This window comes from Capsicum annuum, chromosome 1 (genome assembly GCF_002878395.1).
Source record: "Capsicum annuum cultivar UCD-10X-F1 chromosome 1, UCD10Xv1.1, whole genome shotgun sequence".
NCBI classification, from domain to species: Eukaryota; Viridiplantae; Streptophyta; class Magnoliopsida; order Solanales; family Solanaceae; genus Capsicum; species Capsicum annuum.
In genome coordinates, this window is record NC_061111.1 from 144038132 (window position 1) to 144054154 (window position 16023).

The 16023-nt window shown below is 34.4% G+C and overlaps 2 protein-coding genes across 4 annotated transcripts; both read right to left on the reverse strand.

Moving 5' to 3' along the window:
* Positions 1-233: 233 nt before the first annotated feature.
* On the reverse strand, positions 234-1290 carry LOC124898127. Its single transcript, XM_047411774.1, has 2 exons — positions 1054-1290; positions 234-956 (listed from the first exon to the last, which is right to left on the reverse strand). Exons 1-2 carry the CDS (start codon positions 1288-1290, stop codon positions 234-236), a joined length of 960 nt encoding a protein of 319 aa, XP_047267730.1.
* A 2411-nt stretch (positions 1291-3701) lies between these two features.
* On the reverse strand, positions 3702-12436 carry LOC107838830 (protein EMSY-LIKE 3). Of its 3 annotated transcripts, none has more exons than XM_016682057.2 (11): positions 12086-12434; positions 10627-10841; positions 10432-10541; positions 10075-10327; positions 9773-9976; positions 9620-9688; positions 7566-7805; positions 7414-7482; positions 7274-7337; positions 7143-7159; positions 3702-4137 (listed from the first exon to the last, which is right to left on the reverse strand). In XM_016682057.2, exons 1-11 carry the CDS (start codon positions 12111-12113, stop codon positions 4117-4119), a joined length of 1290 nt encoding a protein of 429 aa, XP_016537543.1. In that variant the 5' UTR covers positions 12114-12434; the 3' UTR covers positions 3702-4116. The 3 variants fall into 3 exon arrangements, with proteins under 3 accessions (XP_016537543.1, XP_047253094.1, XP_016537550.1); XM_047397138.1 differs by having other exon boundaries at positions 7037-7159; XM_016682064.2 differs by lacking the exon at positions 7143-7159 and having other exon boundaries at positions 12086-12436.
* Positions 12437-16023: the final 3587 nt, after the last annotated feature.

Here is a 16023-nt window from a genome sequence, read left to right on the forward strand (position 1 = left end):
AATGGGTAAGGGTTGAATGTTGTGTAAGAGATGTTTATGTGGGGTCATGTGGTTAGTTACCCCTGAATCTAAAATCCAAAGACTAGAATTACCTAGTTAAGAAGCAACACACATATATGAATCAAAATTATTAACAGTAGAGCTGTTAAATAAACCTACAAAAGCACTAAAAGCAACATTTTCTCAAATGTTCCTTCAGAAGTAAAAGTCTATTGTTGTAGACTTAGAAGATATTAATAGTGTTGATATTGGTCATTGTTAAAACCAGCAGGAATAGATGATAAAGAACCAGATTCAGATGCAGATTTTGCATTCTGCACACAGGATGTTGAAGCTTTCTTGTTCTTAGTAAATTTAAAATCTGCTGGGAACCCATGAATTCTATGACAATCATTAATAACATGACCAGGTCTTTTGTAGTATTTGCAGCGGTCAATAGTATTAACAGCATAATTCCCTTTTCTGGACTCAAACTGGATCCTCTGATTATAATCAGTGTGCCTTCTTCTTGAGTCAAAGGGAATTCTAAGATTGGAACCAGCGTGAATATTTTTCCTATAAGAATTAGAAAAGCTAGTGGATGATAGGAAAGAAGCAAAATCATTTGAAAAACTAGGAATGTGTGGTGAATGTTCCTTTTGATGTTCATCATATTGCAACTTGGAATATGCCTTACAGGGCAAAGGAGACATCATCAAGATGTTGGTTTTGCAAGATGAGTAACATTTATTTAAACCACTTAGGAACTGAAATAGTTGTTGCTCTTCCAGCAATTTTGATAAAGCACCACATGTGAAGTTGGGCCCTACATAAGATGTATAAAGTTCATCCCATAAACTCCATAACTTTGTGAAATAAGTTGCTATATTTGAGGAACCCTGCGTGGTAGAACTAATTTCTCGATGGATTTGAATGTATTTGAAACCATTTGATTGTCCAAAACGTTCATTGAAATCCTGCCAAATTTCTTTAGCAGTAATGTATCCTATTAAACTAAGTGCAATATTCCTGGATAATGAATTTGTTATCCGAGCTATTAGCATATCATTGCACCGTTCCCATGGGAAATTTTCTGGTGGTTGGGGATTCCTCCCAGTGATTATGCCGAGCTTGTTTTTGGCTGAGGGCAGGCATGTTCCTCCTCCAGGCAACGAAATCGTTTCTGTCAAAGGAAGGAGAAACTAGAGGAGTGTTAGGATTATTGGATGGGTGAATATAAAACGGGTGAGAAGGGTCGATGGAGAAAGGTGTGAATCCATCAGAGGAAGAAGTAGTGGTATTATTCGTCATAACAACCAGTTGAACACAACTAAAGCAGCTAAAAAAATCAGCTAAATCACCAGCAGACAGGTTCGAATAAACCAATACACAGCTACTAGAGAGAGAGGAAAAGAAGAGAGAGAAAGTAAAGTGAAAGATATTTTCTTATTTTCGTATGTTCTAGAATCCTTTTTACAAACCATGTATTTACAAAGTATAAAAAAACGAATGGTTGCTTCTATTATTCAAGGTGGGCCAGCACTAAGTGGCCCGGTATCAATGTTAACACCTCCAAAGAATTGAACAATTGAAAGAAATTAAATGAATGCCTAAATTTTTTTAGCAAATCGTAACCAGATATTTTAGACACTAAACCATTCGAGGGATTGTACCATGTAATAGGACACATGAATTTGAAAAGATTAATGACAATAGCTAAAAATTTCGAAATGCCGGACATTATCTCCTGTATATGTTGGCCCCTATTTTAGTTTTTTCCTCAGAAATAAGCCATAATTACTGAAAATAACTAGAAGTTAACTGTATTCAAATAGATAAATCCAATCTTCAAGTTGTCCTCAAAAATTTTCAAAATAAAGTCTATGAAAATTATAGACGAAGTCCATGACCCTAAGAAGGCCAGAGTCATTATCCATTTCTTTACATTATTTAGGCTGACAGTTGGGGCAGAACAAAGGCTAAACGGGGCGGGGCAGGGCAGAGCTTAAATAGGGCAGGGCGGGGAGGGGCAGATCAAAACTTTTATTTTCAAAAATTAAACGTGACAGGGCAAAACCTTAGTACGGGAAGACAACCCGCCCGGCCCTATTGCCTTCCCTACTAGTATTCTCATTTCACTTTTCTACTGGCTAGTTACATTAGCTGAAAATTTAAAATCACCAGTGAGAAAGAAAAAATTACTCTACGAAGTAGTTGCCTCTCATTCATTCATAATTCTAAGTTCCTTTCTCCCTTCCCCTCTCCATTTATTTATGTGTATTACAGATTGATAATAATATGTATTAACTGTTCTTTTGTATATTGTAGTAACTTATTAACTGTTCTTTTTTTTTTTTTTAAATCTGGTGTCGACTAAATCCACATCCGAAATCTTTATCCTCATTCTAATGGCTAAAGAAGGCCATTGTCTTTTGAAGCTAGACTATTCAAATATAACTAAAAATTTTAAAATAACATAAGCCTACCCCTTATCATCTCTATTCAAAATCTCATTCCTACAAATTAATTACAAAAATCCCAAATTTCACCTTCTCTCTCCAAAAAATCTGATACGTAACACTACCCTCTATTACAAATTTCATACTCTCTTCCCTCTTCTCACAGGCCGATTTAGGATTTTAAATTTGTGGGGGTTCGATAACATGTTCATGCGGAAACATTAAACAATTCAAGGGTCAATTCTATGCCCTCAAGCCACTCTTCAATTTATGTATGTGTTTCCATCTATAAAATTTTATTGACCTCTTCTGATTTTTAATATATTTACAAGATCTACAATAGCAGGTGGGGGTTCCCGGAAACCCTCACCCGACACTGTAGATCCGCCCCTGCCTCTTCTTCCTATTAAAATTCTCCCTTTTCCTTTCAAACTTTTTAATTTCTAACCCTAGATCTCTATTTCCCTCTTATCTCATTCAAATAATGGGCCAGCCAATATTCATCCACCCACTGCAATGGTGGGCCAAAACACCACCACCGTACCGACCACCGCTCCACCTCACCCCATTCTAACTTTTTCTCCCTATGATTTCAGATGAAGACGAGTCAATAATAAGAGTTTGGAGATTCTTCAGTGGTGTAAGAGACTAAGTTGGAGTTTATTTGATGGCTCGTCGGTCGAGTTAACTAACGGCAATGGCCTTAAGACGGAGACAAGAGGGAGTTGGTGGTGAACTACGGAGGGAGTTCGAAGGTTCATCAATGGAGATTGAATATAATGATGTTAATGGAAACACATAAGAATGATGTATCTAATTGAAAAGGACAAAAGATACATCACACGACCCTCCACCACGTGAACAAAAGTAATATCTTATTGAATATTAAATTACAAATACATATGGTTGAAAATCTAACAAAAATCATGGATCAAAATATTTTTTTTGCAACTAATAAATAAGACTCGTGAATCCAAATGTATCTCCGAAATATTAACGCATAAAAGTAATGCGTTGATAATTATGTATCAATCTATTAGTTCGATACTTGTGTATGAGACTGTTATATTGGCACCTGAGTTGGGTCGCGAGAATCCAAAATCCTAGATTTTTCTGTAAATATGAAAACAGTCGGAATGGACTGTAATTAGGTACTAACCAGTCAGAATTTATGAAATTGCCCAAATTTCTAATTTAACTGAAACGTCCTTGAAAAGGCAAATACACTACTACAACATTAGCAACTTAAACCTAAATCAGCAATCAAAAGAACAACTCAAGAATAATTAATTAAGCTGTTCAATTTCACAGTTACAGCACCAATGCATCAACAGAGAACCTTCTTTTTTTACATGATCACACGTTAAATTGCTACGGTTTAATTTTACAAGAACACTAAACTGCCACTAGATGAAACAATAATCCAACTACGGACAGGCCTATGCAGACAAAAACTAGACTACAATAACATAATGTCAGCAAAAGCTTTCCTTGAACATGACATTATACAACTGACCTAAAATCATTCTGTTGTTTCATAACAGGGGGCAAACCACCATCTAAAATAATACATGAATCACCTTTGCTCCATTTCGTTGTTATTTCAGTGGCTCGTGCTACAGCTTGCTTATATGTACCACACAGTTACCATCATGGTATCCCTGTCATTCCCGGTTCGTTACTTGCATGAAATGTTCATCTGCAGCAGAAACACAGATCAGGAGGGAAGGAAAGTACGAGAATCAGTAAGAGGTGACTTGTCGTGCATTGAAGTTAAATAAAAACCAAATGCAACGATTGTTGTTATAACGTTAATTGTAAGTATACTTTTTTAGATATATAAGTACATAAGACTTTTTACGAGATGATCAGTTGCAATCAGAATAGACTGCTATTGTTTCGTAAGAGGTGTTCCAACACCAGATGGACACCAAGATCCACTCCACTGGTGATTGCAGACTATTTTCCATGTAACCTTGTCGGAAACACAACAGCCGCATGCTTATATGCTTCAATAAGAAAAGCCAACACAAAAATGAAGGCTGGCAAACCATCATCCATGCAGTCCCACATGATACAGAGATAAACTTTTACTCCCTACTCTTCCATCTTACAGTTCTCATTATCCAAAATCCCATTTACATAATAAATGCTGTCAACCGGAACCTAATTCCTGTGATGGTATTCAACACAACTATAATACCATCTAACACTGTTACACATTTCTACTATTCTTGTTTTTCTTTTTTTTTTTTTGATAAATAAACCACAAGGTCAAGAGCCTTCTGCTCTACCAACTGAGCTAGACGGGCTCATTTCAATTGTTCTAGTTACATCAAACATGATTAGTAACTTACTTTTTTAATGTAATTTTTGTAGATGCTCGTTGCTATGTCATTTATTTCATTAGAATTAATATGTTTCTAGCCTCCAAGGACATGGGTGAATGAAGTGGGTTGAGAACCACGGAGTCTTGGGGGTAAATTCCAGCACTAGGTGATTTCTCTCTGTCCAAGTCTTACAGGACAGATTACCGGGTATCTGCTAGTAGGAGGTAGCAGGTACCCCGTGGAATTAGTCGAGGTGCGAACAAGCTGGCCCGGACACCACGATTATCCAAAAAAATTAATATATTTCTATATCAATATGTAATATTAAAGACGCAGTAACTTGAACTTAGTGATTTCTACCAATACGTGAAATAAATTACCAGATGTCTTCTACCTGGACAAGAAATAAAAATTTACCAGATGGTAGATACATATTCGTTCTTTAAAATGTAGCCCTTTATCTTCTCTAAATAGAGGAGTGAAACAAAATGATCTGACGTTCCAAGTTTCCTATGATTATTATAAACAACTTGACGTGAAACTGATTTTTCTAAAGAAGCAAAATTGACAAGAAACAAGAAGAAAGTGCCATAGAGAGAAAATGCACAATTATGTCCTGCAGGGCATTTCAACTTTCATTCACTCCAAGAACACAATTTAGAAGCATAGGAGTACTTTGAGATAAATTATGCCATCACTGTCAGCAAGGAACTTGTCCCGCATCACTCAAATAGGAATCAGAGGTATTGAGGGCTAAGGATACAAGAACATAGGCAAGAAGCAATCAATTTTAGTCGAAACAAAATGACAACAGTGTGGAGGCTGTAAGCCTCTAATTGACAATCTAGACTCCTTGGATAGAATGAGGAGACACATTTGTTTTGACTTGCAAATATGGCTTCAACAAAACCTTGTGCTAGTATTAATCTATGTTACCTTTTCTCCAACAAAAAAAGGAATGGCAATGTCCCTAATTTTGGAAATACACTGATATTCCTAAACAATGATCTTGTCATAAGTCTTTAAGTTATGCTTGTTTGAAATCATAACTCCATGAATTGAATTTAGGCAACTTCTCCTACCAAATTAGAAAGTCCAGGCTAATGTAATGGTATTAAAGGTATCAAGAAAAAAGATCATTCCCAAATCTATATAAAGTAAAGGGGAAGTAGAAAGAAGAAACATTGGGGAAGGACAACGAATATTTTATTTCTTTATTGGCGGAATACATAAGCAACCCCCTGAACTTGTTGTTTTTTTCCATCTTGGCACCTCAATTAGGCCACATTCCTATTGAATTTCTGAATCTTCATAAAATGTGCCAATTAAACACAATTTCTAGAGTAACCCCAAATGTTGTCCGTGAGGTTCAAACATTGCTGATGTGGCAATGTTACAAATAAAAAAATGACACATAATAATAATAATAATAAAAATTAAAAAAAGTACACCCTTTTCTTCCACAAATTCACATCCGCTCAACTCCTGCCGCCATTCTAGTACCACCACCAACAAACCACCCCATTTCTTATTAACTAGGCTGCCTCCACTGCAGTCCAACTTTGTCATTCCAATATATTCCATTTCAGATTCTTTTATACATTCTTTGTTAAATTTCTAGCAGAACATTGTACAATAAATTTCGGAGAATTGAGATGTAAATCTTGTTGATTCATAGAATCAAACTTCTTCAAGTTTCAATAATTCATAGTCAATCAGATCTTGAATGGATTTTATGAATAGGTGCGTTGATGGATGTGGAAATGGATTATGTGAAAGAAACTAATCTTTTGTGAGGAAGAAAAAAGAAGACGATGGAGAGAAGAAGATAATCGTCATTATTGGCGGCAACAGTGAGTCGGTAACGGCAGCAGCAGTGGGTGTGGGTAATGACGATGGGTGTAATTTTGATAAAGGGGAGTGAGATAGAATTTATACGGCAAGGAAGATTAACAGTGGGAAAAGAATAAAAGAAAGAGAAAAAGCAAGAACACCATGGGGAAAAAATATTTTATTGTTGGAGATGGGTGGCAACGGTGGTGAAAGAGGTGAAGATAACGGCAACAAATTTAGGTTGAAGATAAGAATAAAAAAAAATTATAAACAAAAATACTAGAGCCTCCCACTCTCTCAAAGGAGAGTGTAATACACGTGTCATGTCAATGTGCCTAATAAATACACTATTATATGAGTTCAGGTGTTCAATAGGTGAACCTTAAATTCTAAATGGAAATAATGAACAAGTTTAAGGGGATGGATATGTATTACGCCTTCTTTTTTCATTTACTGCCTTGAAAGATAATTTTTCCAAAAATGCCTCGTCTTTAAATACGGGATGTAAATATTGCGCTTCGGGAGATAAATTGAACTTGACCTCAAATTGAAATAATCCTACATCAAACAAGTAAACATTTAGGACTTGATAGGAACACAGACTTTGAAAAGGATCAGAGTTTTTCTTTTGATAAGTTGAGAAAATGCAGGAATGTTTCGGCATAGTCATACCACTCTCGCCATCAGAGACCTCTCCGAGCCTTGAGATGGCCTCCAGAAGTGCTTCCTCATGCTCCTGCATAGTAATATACTTAATTTCCTTTGGCACAAATCAGCGAACAGTAAGAATTACCGGACAGGTGAGTGTATACCTTTAGCACTTTCTTTGCCTTCTCGACCTCCGTAGGATTTGGATGACTAGCGCCAAAGACCCTCTCCACCTGACAACATTTGCCAGTTTATGAACAGATATAGAAAGTGTAACACCTAAATGCGCAATAGATATTAAACTGCTGCTGCTAACCTCTTTAATCAGTGTTTCTGTGTTAAGTAACTGGATATCATCAGATCCCTTCTTTCCTCCATTCTGTGATGGTGGAAAGCCTTTTCTGGACTGAGGTTTAGCCAACCCCCTTCCCCTCCCTACACCTGGACCACTATCACGCCCTACAGGCCTATTCACACCACGGCCTGATCCACCATAATTTCCATGACGAGAAATTCCTGGATCTTCTCCCTCCCACTGAATATCTTCTGGAGAAATCTGCCAGAGAAAAGATATATAAGCTTGACCCTTTCAAGAAAACTAAAAGAGGACAATTGATAACCAAATCATGCAACTAAGAATAGTAGAAAAAATGAAATGAGCTAGATATAGAGTAGGTTATCATTGGACCGTGCAGGTGCGAGAGAGGCATTTTTATGGCCTTTCTAAACATGAGATGGAAATCATGCTACTAACAGACTGCTTAATCGGTTTGAAAAGATATATACAGAGCAAGTCATTAAAGCCAACATCTACATCAAATTAAAGTTTTCCTACTAAATTGCAGCAACTCCAACAATTATTTATTGAAGAAGCAGCAAATATAAGGACTTGAACTTATAAATATGGAGACAAAACGAAATTTCACAAGACACCTTAACGAGAAATTTTACAGAAGGACTTGATAGTCATCCATACGAGTAATAGTGATGTAAAATTGGAAACACGGAAAACAGAGAATAAACAAACAAAGACAGAAAAATAGAAGGAAGATACAGAAATTGAAATCAAGGGAACCAATACTATATTAAAGTACAGACCACCTTGAATGTTCAAGATCGCACCTAAAAACCTATAAAAAGAAGCAAGACACAAGAATGGGACTAATAGGCAACCATGGTTATATTAAAACCAAGACCTTCTATTAAGAATACCAAACAAGCAACCATACTATAGAGATAACCCTCAAGAGGAATGATTTCCTCTAGCAAGCAATCCCATCAATATTCAATAGCAACCAAGGCCATGGCCTATTCTCACGAGAGTTCGCTCATCAAACTCAATACATATCAAAATAGTCTACCTAATAAAATGATAAAGTGTAGTATTTATACTAAACTTGCTAAGGATAAAGACCAAGGATGAAGTGTAGTATTTACACTAAACTTGCTAAGGATAAAGATTAAGAATGATTATTACAAAAATACCCTTAATAAGGGTCTTTTTAGTCTTCTTACGCATGAGAGGCTTGTATTTAAAAATTAGCATCTTTGCATACATAGCCCATTTTCTTCCGAAACTTTGTACTTCCATTTTAGCATGTTCCTATTCAAGCCTTCATTTCAAACCTCTTTCAAGCTTCCAAAGTATTGATTGATACTAAGCTCTTGAACTCTTTCATTTGGCTTGGCGTGCATGCATCACAGTCTCATACGGAAGTCAAATATTAGATGTACGCAAAATGTTCTTGGTTTCTCTACTTCTTCCTAGATATATTAATCCCGTTAGCTCCCATCCTGTTATATGGTGGAATCTTTCCGTAAATGCATACTCCATAAGACTTGATAATGGACCAGCAATCTCCAAAAATACATAGTGTGAACTTCATTTATAAAGTATCTTTAAAGGCACATTCAGTAAAATATTGGACTTTGCATGCTTTAAGCTATAGCTATATGACATTTACGGAAAACAGCATCTACGTAAAACTCATTTAGTTGCCCATCAAAAAACAAGGAGGTTATACCTTCAAGAAAAAATATGGTGACATCTTTACACATGTTTTTGCCCTCTTTCCAGGCTTTTCCAAGGGAAATGGTTCAGATTAGAAATTTAAAATTATCCTGAACTTCAATTCTGAAATTCCCTTGAATTTATTTGCAACTGGTTCCATAACAAGTGCAGAATTCTAAGTGAATACTTTAGAGACTGCTAGGCAACATCACTAGCCAAGGAATACAAAGCATGCAGCGTTCAGAATGGTATAAAAGCTGTACAACCACCCTCATAAACCAACAGGAAAAAAAAATTTCCAGCAGGACAACAAAAAAGGTAATCAAAAGCTGCATTTCATCAGAAATAGCATCCATTACCTCTGAAAGATTGACCCATTCCCAAGTCTCATTTGCAGTACTCATGTCATAAACAAGAGCATGTCTCCCCTGAAAATGTGTATCGCAAGATTATGCATTCAACCACGAAAAGAAAAAGAAATGAACAGCTTCAAGCTATAAAATCAGGTGTACCTCAGCTTTGTTATAGTCAGTAATGACTGCCTCATAAAAATTATTGTCATCAGGCCATCTAGTTCTTACTTTCCTTCCAATCAATGAATCAACTGATAATGCTTTAGCAGATTCAGAAACCCGATTATCGAGTTGGCCTCTTCCAAATGGACCGGAGGGCGGGTACTGCATTTTCATTGAAGATGCACTAGGCATCATCTGGCCCTAATAGATGTGTAACATGAAAATACTCAAGCATAAGAGAATAGTTAACCCATGCATTGGTGAACCGTACAGAATAAAGCATAAAACATCAGACATACAGATTTACTTTTTTTGCCCTTAGGCCCCATCATGGGCCCTCTCTTGGCAGCAGATGAAGATGGCTGATTTGCAGCAGCCAGAGCAGGAGGGTGAAAAGCAGGAGATGGTCCAGCAAAGGACTGTGGTGGTAAAGATGGAGCTATCTTCTGTTTCTTCCGTGAAGCTGAGACAGAAGGACTGGGTAATGGGTCATGAATAGCTTGACCAGTGCCAAGCATACTAGGTTGATGAGCTCCTGATTGCCTCCACTCCCTATAACCGATAATCAAAAGCTAGCCTTCAGAACTTTGACAAAATTTAGAAAACCGGAGATTTGCTAAGCAAATTCAAGATGAGCAAAGCGACCCGGAGCTAACCTTATTCTTCGGATGACATCGTCAGCATTAACTCTACCAAGAAGTTCTCTATGTTCTTCATTGGACAATCTTAACTCTTTCCTTAACTCCGTTATCAAACTTTCTTTCTCCTGAATAAAATATATTCATTGAGCAGTCATTTAAACCTGATCAAACAAATGCACATATTAGATTGCATGGTATGACAAAAGGTACCCAAGAAATGGCATCAGCTTGAGCTTTAAAGGCTCTTAGAACCGAACTGTATGCTTCTTGCTCAAGCTGGTGAATTTGGGCCTCCATGTCAGTTTCGCCATAAATCCTTTGGTAGGGTACAGAAGCCATGACAGCAGATCTCCCATTTCCATTCATGCGGCCACCACCTCTCGGAATCCTATTTTGATGTGGTGGGGGGAGATCATCATCTGTTCCTGCAATTACTCCAACAGGTTGTGAGAAAATTGAAGTACAACGAACACCAGGAGCATGTGTAATACAAAACAATGTATGACAATTATCCATATCACTGCTGTGTGACTAACAAAGGCATAAAAACAGATGAGAAAAAAAAATACATCACTTGAACTGTCACCACAGAATAAAGACCAACGAGTAGTGTGGATTTCGATCCAACAAAAGAATTCTCCATATACCATTTTCAGTAGAAAACTGAAAGCTTAACTACAGCTGGAGTGACGATTTTAATAGGTCTAAAATAAGACTTACACTTTCATTCAGTATTACATCAGACCTACAAGCATTTGAAAACTGTCCCAAAGCTGCATACAATTAATAATTTAACTTCCAACTATACTATACATTTTTCTTTTCTATAACAAGTTAACAGCTTTTGCAAGCAAGTTTTCATAATTTCGTAATAAACCCAATAGTTCAGCTTATAATTCTCACTGCAAAATAGCTCAAGCAGACCCAGATAACCAAAAAGTTGAACCCATATTGACAACACCCAGAATCATGTTAACTTACCACCATAATTCTAAAGAAAAAAGCAAAAAAATACAAAAAAAAATCCCTCAAACAAAACATACCCAATACCTTAATTGCCAACAGCAGCTCAAAATTCCCAAAAAGATCCAATTTTTCAGGACGCAAATGCTAATCTCACTAACATTGAACCCTAATTAAGCTACAAATCTCCCAAAACTAAAAGAAAAGGGATAAAAGAAAGTTCATCAAACAAAACATACCCACCACACCTCAATTGCCAAGAACAGCTCAAAATTCTCAAAAAGACAATTTTTCACAATACAGAAGCTAATCTCACTATCCTTGAACCATAATTAAGCTGAAAATCTCCCAAAACCAAAAGGAAAGGGCTAAAAACATCCCCTCAAACAAAACATACCCAGTACATCAATTGCCAACAGCAGCTTAAAGTCCCCCAAAAGATCCAATTTTTCACAACGCAGACGCTAATCTCACTAACCTTGAACCCTAATTAAGCTACAGATTTCCCAAAACTAAAGAAAAAAAGCAAACAAATTTCCGTCAAACAAATAATACCCAGCACCTCAATTGCCAACAACAACTCAAAAATCCCAAAAAGATCCAATTTTTCACAATGCAGACGCTAATCTCACTAACCCTAAACCCTAATTAAGCTACAAAATTCACAAAACTAAACAAAAAAAGATGCAATCTTGAAAACACTAACCACTGCTATCATACGGTTCGTAATCCATAGCCAGCTTGCAGAGTGGAACAACCAAACTCCAAGATGAACAAAATCAAGATTTACCAACAATAATTGTGTGATTACGTTAATAAATAGAAAAATTAATCAAACCCCAAGATATATTTTCTTGAAATTTTTGAGGGTTAGGATTTACGAAACAAGGAAAATTGTGTGATTATGATTGATTTGGAGGCGAAGATGAGAAGGAGAATCACCAGGAAAACGGACGTGAAATAGGTTTATGCAATTTGGTTTATTGGAATGTTTCGAATCCGCTCAACCCGGTTGAGTCGGCCCGGTCGGGTTGTGTGAACTCGGACGAACCGCTCAGAGACAAAAAGGGATTTGGGACAATTAATGTTATGATGTTTTTGACTTTGACTAAAATTGACTTTTTGAAGTAACTTGAGTTCTCTCTCTTGAACTCACTAAAGTGTAACATGTAATGTGAAAAATGAGAAGTAGTTTATTTATCACAAAATATTGGAAGTAATTTTTTTTAATAATTTATTAATATATTTTGTAATAGATGGGATAATTTTGATGTGAATAGTATTTAGTGATTGATGGTGGTAGTTGTTGATGACAGTGAATAATTGTAATCGTGATAGTAATAATTAATGGTGGCGGATTGGCAGCAAATGAAGATGGTGTTACTGTTTATTGTTTATTGTAATATCTAGTAGTTGATGACAACTGATAATTGTGATGAAGAGTAATGTCTAATGGTGGTGAACGGCTATGGTGTTATTGTTTATTGTAATAGCTAGTGGTTGATGACGGTAGTTGGTGAAGACAATTGTATTGTAACAGTAATAATTATGATTAGGGATTTGCAGTGAATGAAGACGATGTTACTATCTATTGTTTTTTGTAATAGCTAGTACTCGATGATGACAGTTGATAATTATGATGATGATAGTAATGACTATTGTTGGTGAATTGGTGGTGAATGAACATAGTGCTACTATATTATTTTATGTATCTTGGTCATTGTATTATTTTGTTATAGTTCCTCTTTCTTTTAAGAAAGTTCATCATGATGATTTCTTTCGTATTTTGTTATGACTTTTTTCTTTAATTATTTTCTTTTTTTGAACTACTTTTAAATATTTTTTTCTGAGCGAAAAGTTCATAGAAACAACTTCTCTGATATATAGTCATAATTATCGTTAGTGATTGGTGGTGGTTGTAATAATGTTAGCCGATGATCATAATTGTAAATGCTCATTAGTGATGGTGATCATTGATTGTGTTGATTGATAACAATGGTGATTACGATCGAAGATGATGGTTATGGATAGTGATTAGCGATAGCAAACAATGGTAGATCATGATGATAGCGGTGAATACATAGAATTGGTAAATTGTCATCTTTGCAGAAAAAAAATTAAATAAACATTTGAATGATACTAATGATCAACTATTGTCGATCTTAGTCATTCAAATCTACTCACACACATTTTTAATGATTGTAACATGAAAAAACAAACACAACTAATGGTTAAGATTCAAACTTAGAAAATACGAATTAAATTATTAAGATCAACCTAAGTGCAGACAAATAAAATCTTACACTCGAGGCTAACAACAACAACCTTCACCATGTTGTGTATGTGTCATACTTACCAAACACAAGAGAACAATTAAATTAAACTTCTAAAATGTATAATTTATGATTGAGAACTCACTTCATATAATTAAAGTATTTTTGTATCTATTTACCTTATCTTTTGATAAAATGGTATTCACATGTTTTAACTTTAATAATACTTTAACAATGGAGTTCACTTTGCACACAACTATAATTTAACTGTCTTTTAGCATTTAGTATTTCAAAATCAACCAAAGTTTTATTTATGAAAAAAAAGGTAAAACACGTCTTTAAATTATGTAAAATTGAATAAAAATATTCTTCATTAATAATTTGGTCTAAATATGTCCATGTCATTAATAGTTAGATTCAAAAGTGCTCCTACAACTAACAATTTGATTCAAAAATTTTCCTACCTTTTGAGTTGTACTTGTTTTCGGTTATGCATTGTTCTTATTGACTCAGTTTTCATACTTATTGTTGTTTTACCTTATTTTTTATATTTTCTTTTTTCATTGGTCTTAAATGAATTAATAATTAATAGGGTTTACATATGAGGTAGAATAGATGCAGTCACTTATTGAGATTTTAGATCGTGACGTTAAAATTAAATATTTCATATGTTTCTAATTTATAACTAATTTGTTAACCCATAATGAAAATTGTGATCATCAACAATGATAAATGATTCTTGTGCTATAATGCATATTAAAATAATTTATATATTTTTGAGAAATAACATGTTACATCTTTATTTTCAGGAATAAAGATTTGATTATTTAAACATACCGCAACTTTATAGAAAAATATAATAGAATTGATTTTGTAGATCACTTAATTTTTGTAATAATTTTATGACATTTTTACCGGAGATCTTCATTTTGCACATAAAGAATCTAAAAAAAACTATAGTCTTTTGTTCATTTTGTAAATGACCAAGGGATCTTACTTCCTCAAAAAATTATCATAGGCAAAATACTAGTATCAAATATATTAATTTAATGTGTATTTAACCAATTGGAGTTATATATGGTAAACAAATTGGTTTTTTATACTATTAAAAGAAATAGAAAATTAATTTTAATATCGAACATATTTTATGTAAGTGAAAGTGATCAAGAAGAAATAGAAAATTAATTTTATTATCGAACATATTTTATGTAAGTGAAAGTGATCAAGAAATCACATTTTCTCATACTATTTCCAACAACGATTTTTCTAGGTTTTGATTTTAGGAAATTGTTTGCCATTTTTCATTTATAATTAAGGGCAAAACACAGAAATAACATTCTTATCCCCTTAATTATTAGTTTTATAGCAACACTTTCATAATCATATAAAATAGCAAGATGTATTTTGTATTTTTGCAAACTGTTGCTATAAAAATATAAATACAACTGTTTTACTGCCCCTTAATTAACTTGTTTAAATATGGTAATAAATCATTAAATTTAACTGTTAAGGATTACCTTCCCATTAAAAGCTCCTTCATCACGCTATTTCCGTTATACTGTAACAAACCTATTCAAATTCAAAAAACAGTTTCCTTCCTTCCATAACACGTGAACCTGCAAAAAAAAAAAAAAATTCAAATTCAAGTGAATCTTCAAATTTGCTCTAATTGAAGATTCAAAATTCAATTCTATTTGTTGGTGTTCAATATCACTTTAAAAATTCAGTTTCGTTAACTTCAACGATCAACATTACGTTCTTCTCGTTAAAACTTTGGAATTCAAGTATCTATTGCAAATTTCTGCTAGATTATTGTTTCAGGTGTTAAATTTCTTTTATTCAGTTGTGGGATTTTTTTTTTTTAACGGATCGTGTTTTGTTACATTGATCATTTTTTTAGTTTATCAAGTTGTGATGCTTCGTAGTAAACGTTTTTATATAATTGATTATGAATATATTGTAAACAAATCTAGATTTGAAAGTATATCGTATTATTTTTTAAAATCGTAGAACAAGGATTGATCGAAATCAGGTTTCCAAGCTGACGAAATTATAATTTTTTTGAAGTTTTGGTTGTCGGAATTTGAGAATATAACAGAATATATGTAAACATATCTTATATACGTTTAGTTGTGTTTGAATGTGGAGGTTCTGTATTTGGTTCTTTATGACGTTGAACACATACTTTGTAATTGTATTTAGGCTGGAACAATAAAAATTGGTTCTAAATTTTATGAACAAAATTTTGTAAATGTATTTTTTAGTGTTGTTGTTGGGTCATATGAAGTGATAGAACAAATGTTTTGGTTGTGTGCAATTCTGGTGTTTTTAAATTTGATTGTATTTAACCTTTGTCAGAAATTTTTGTAAC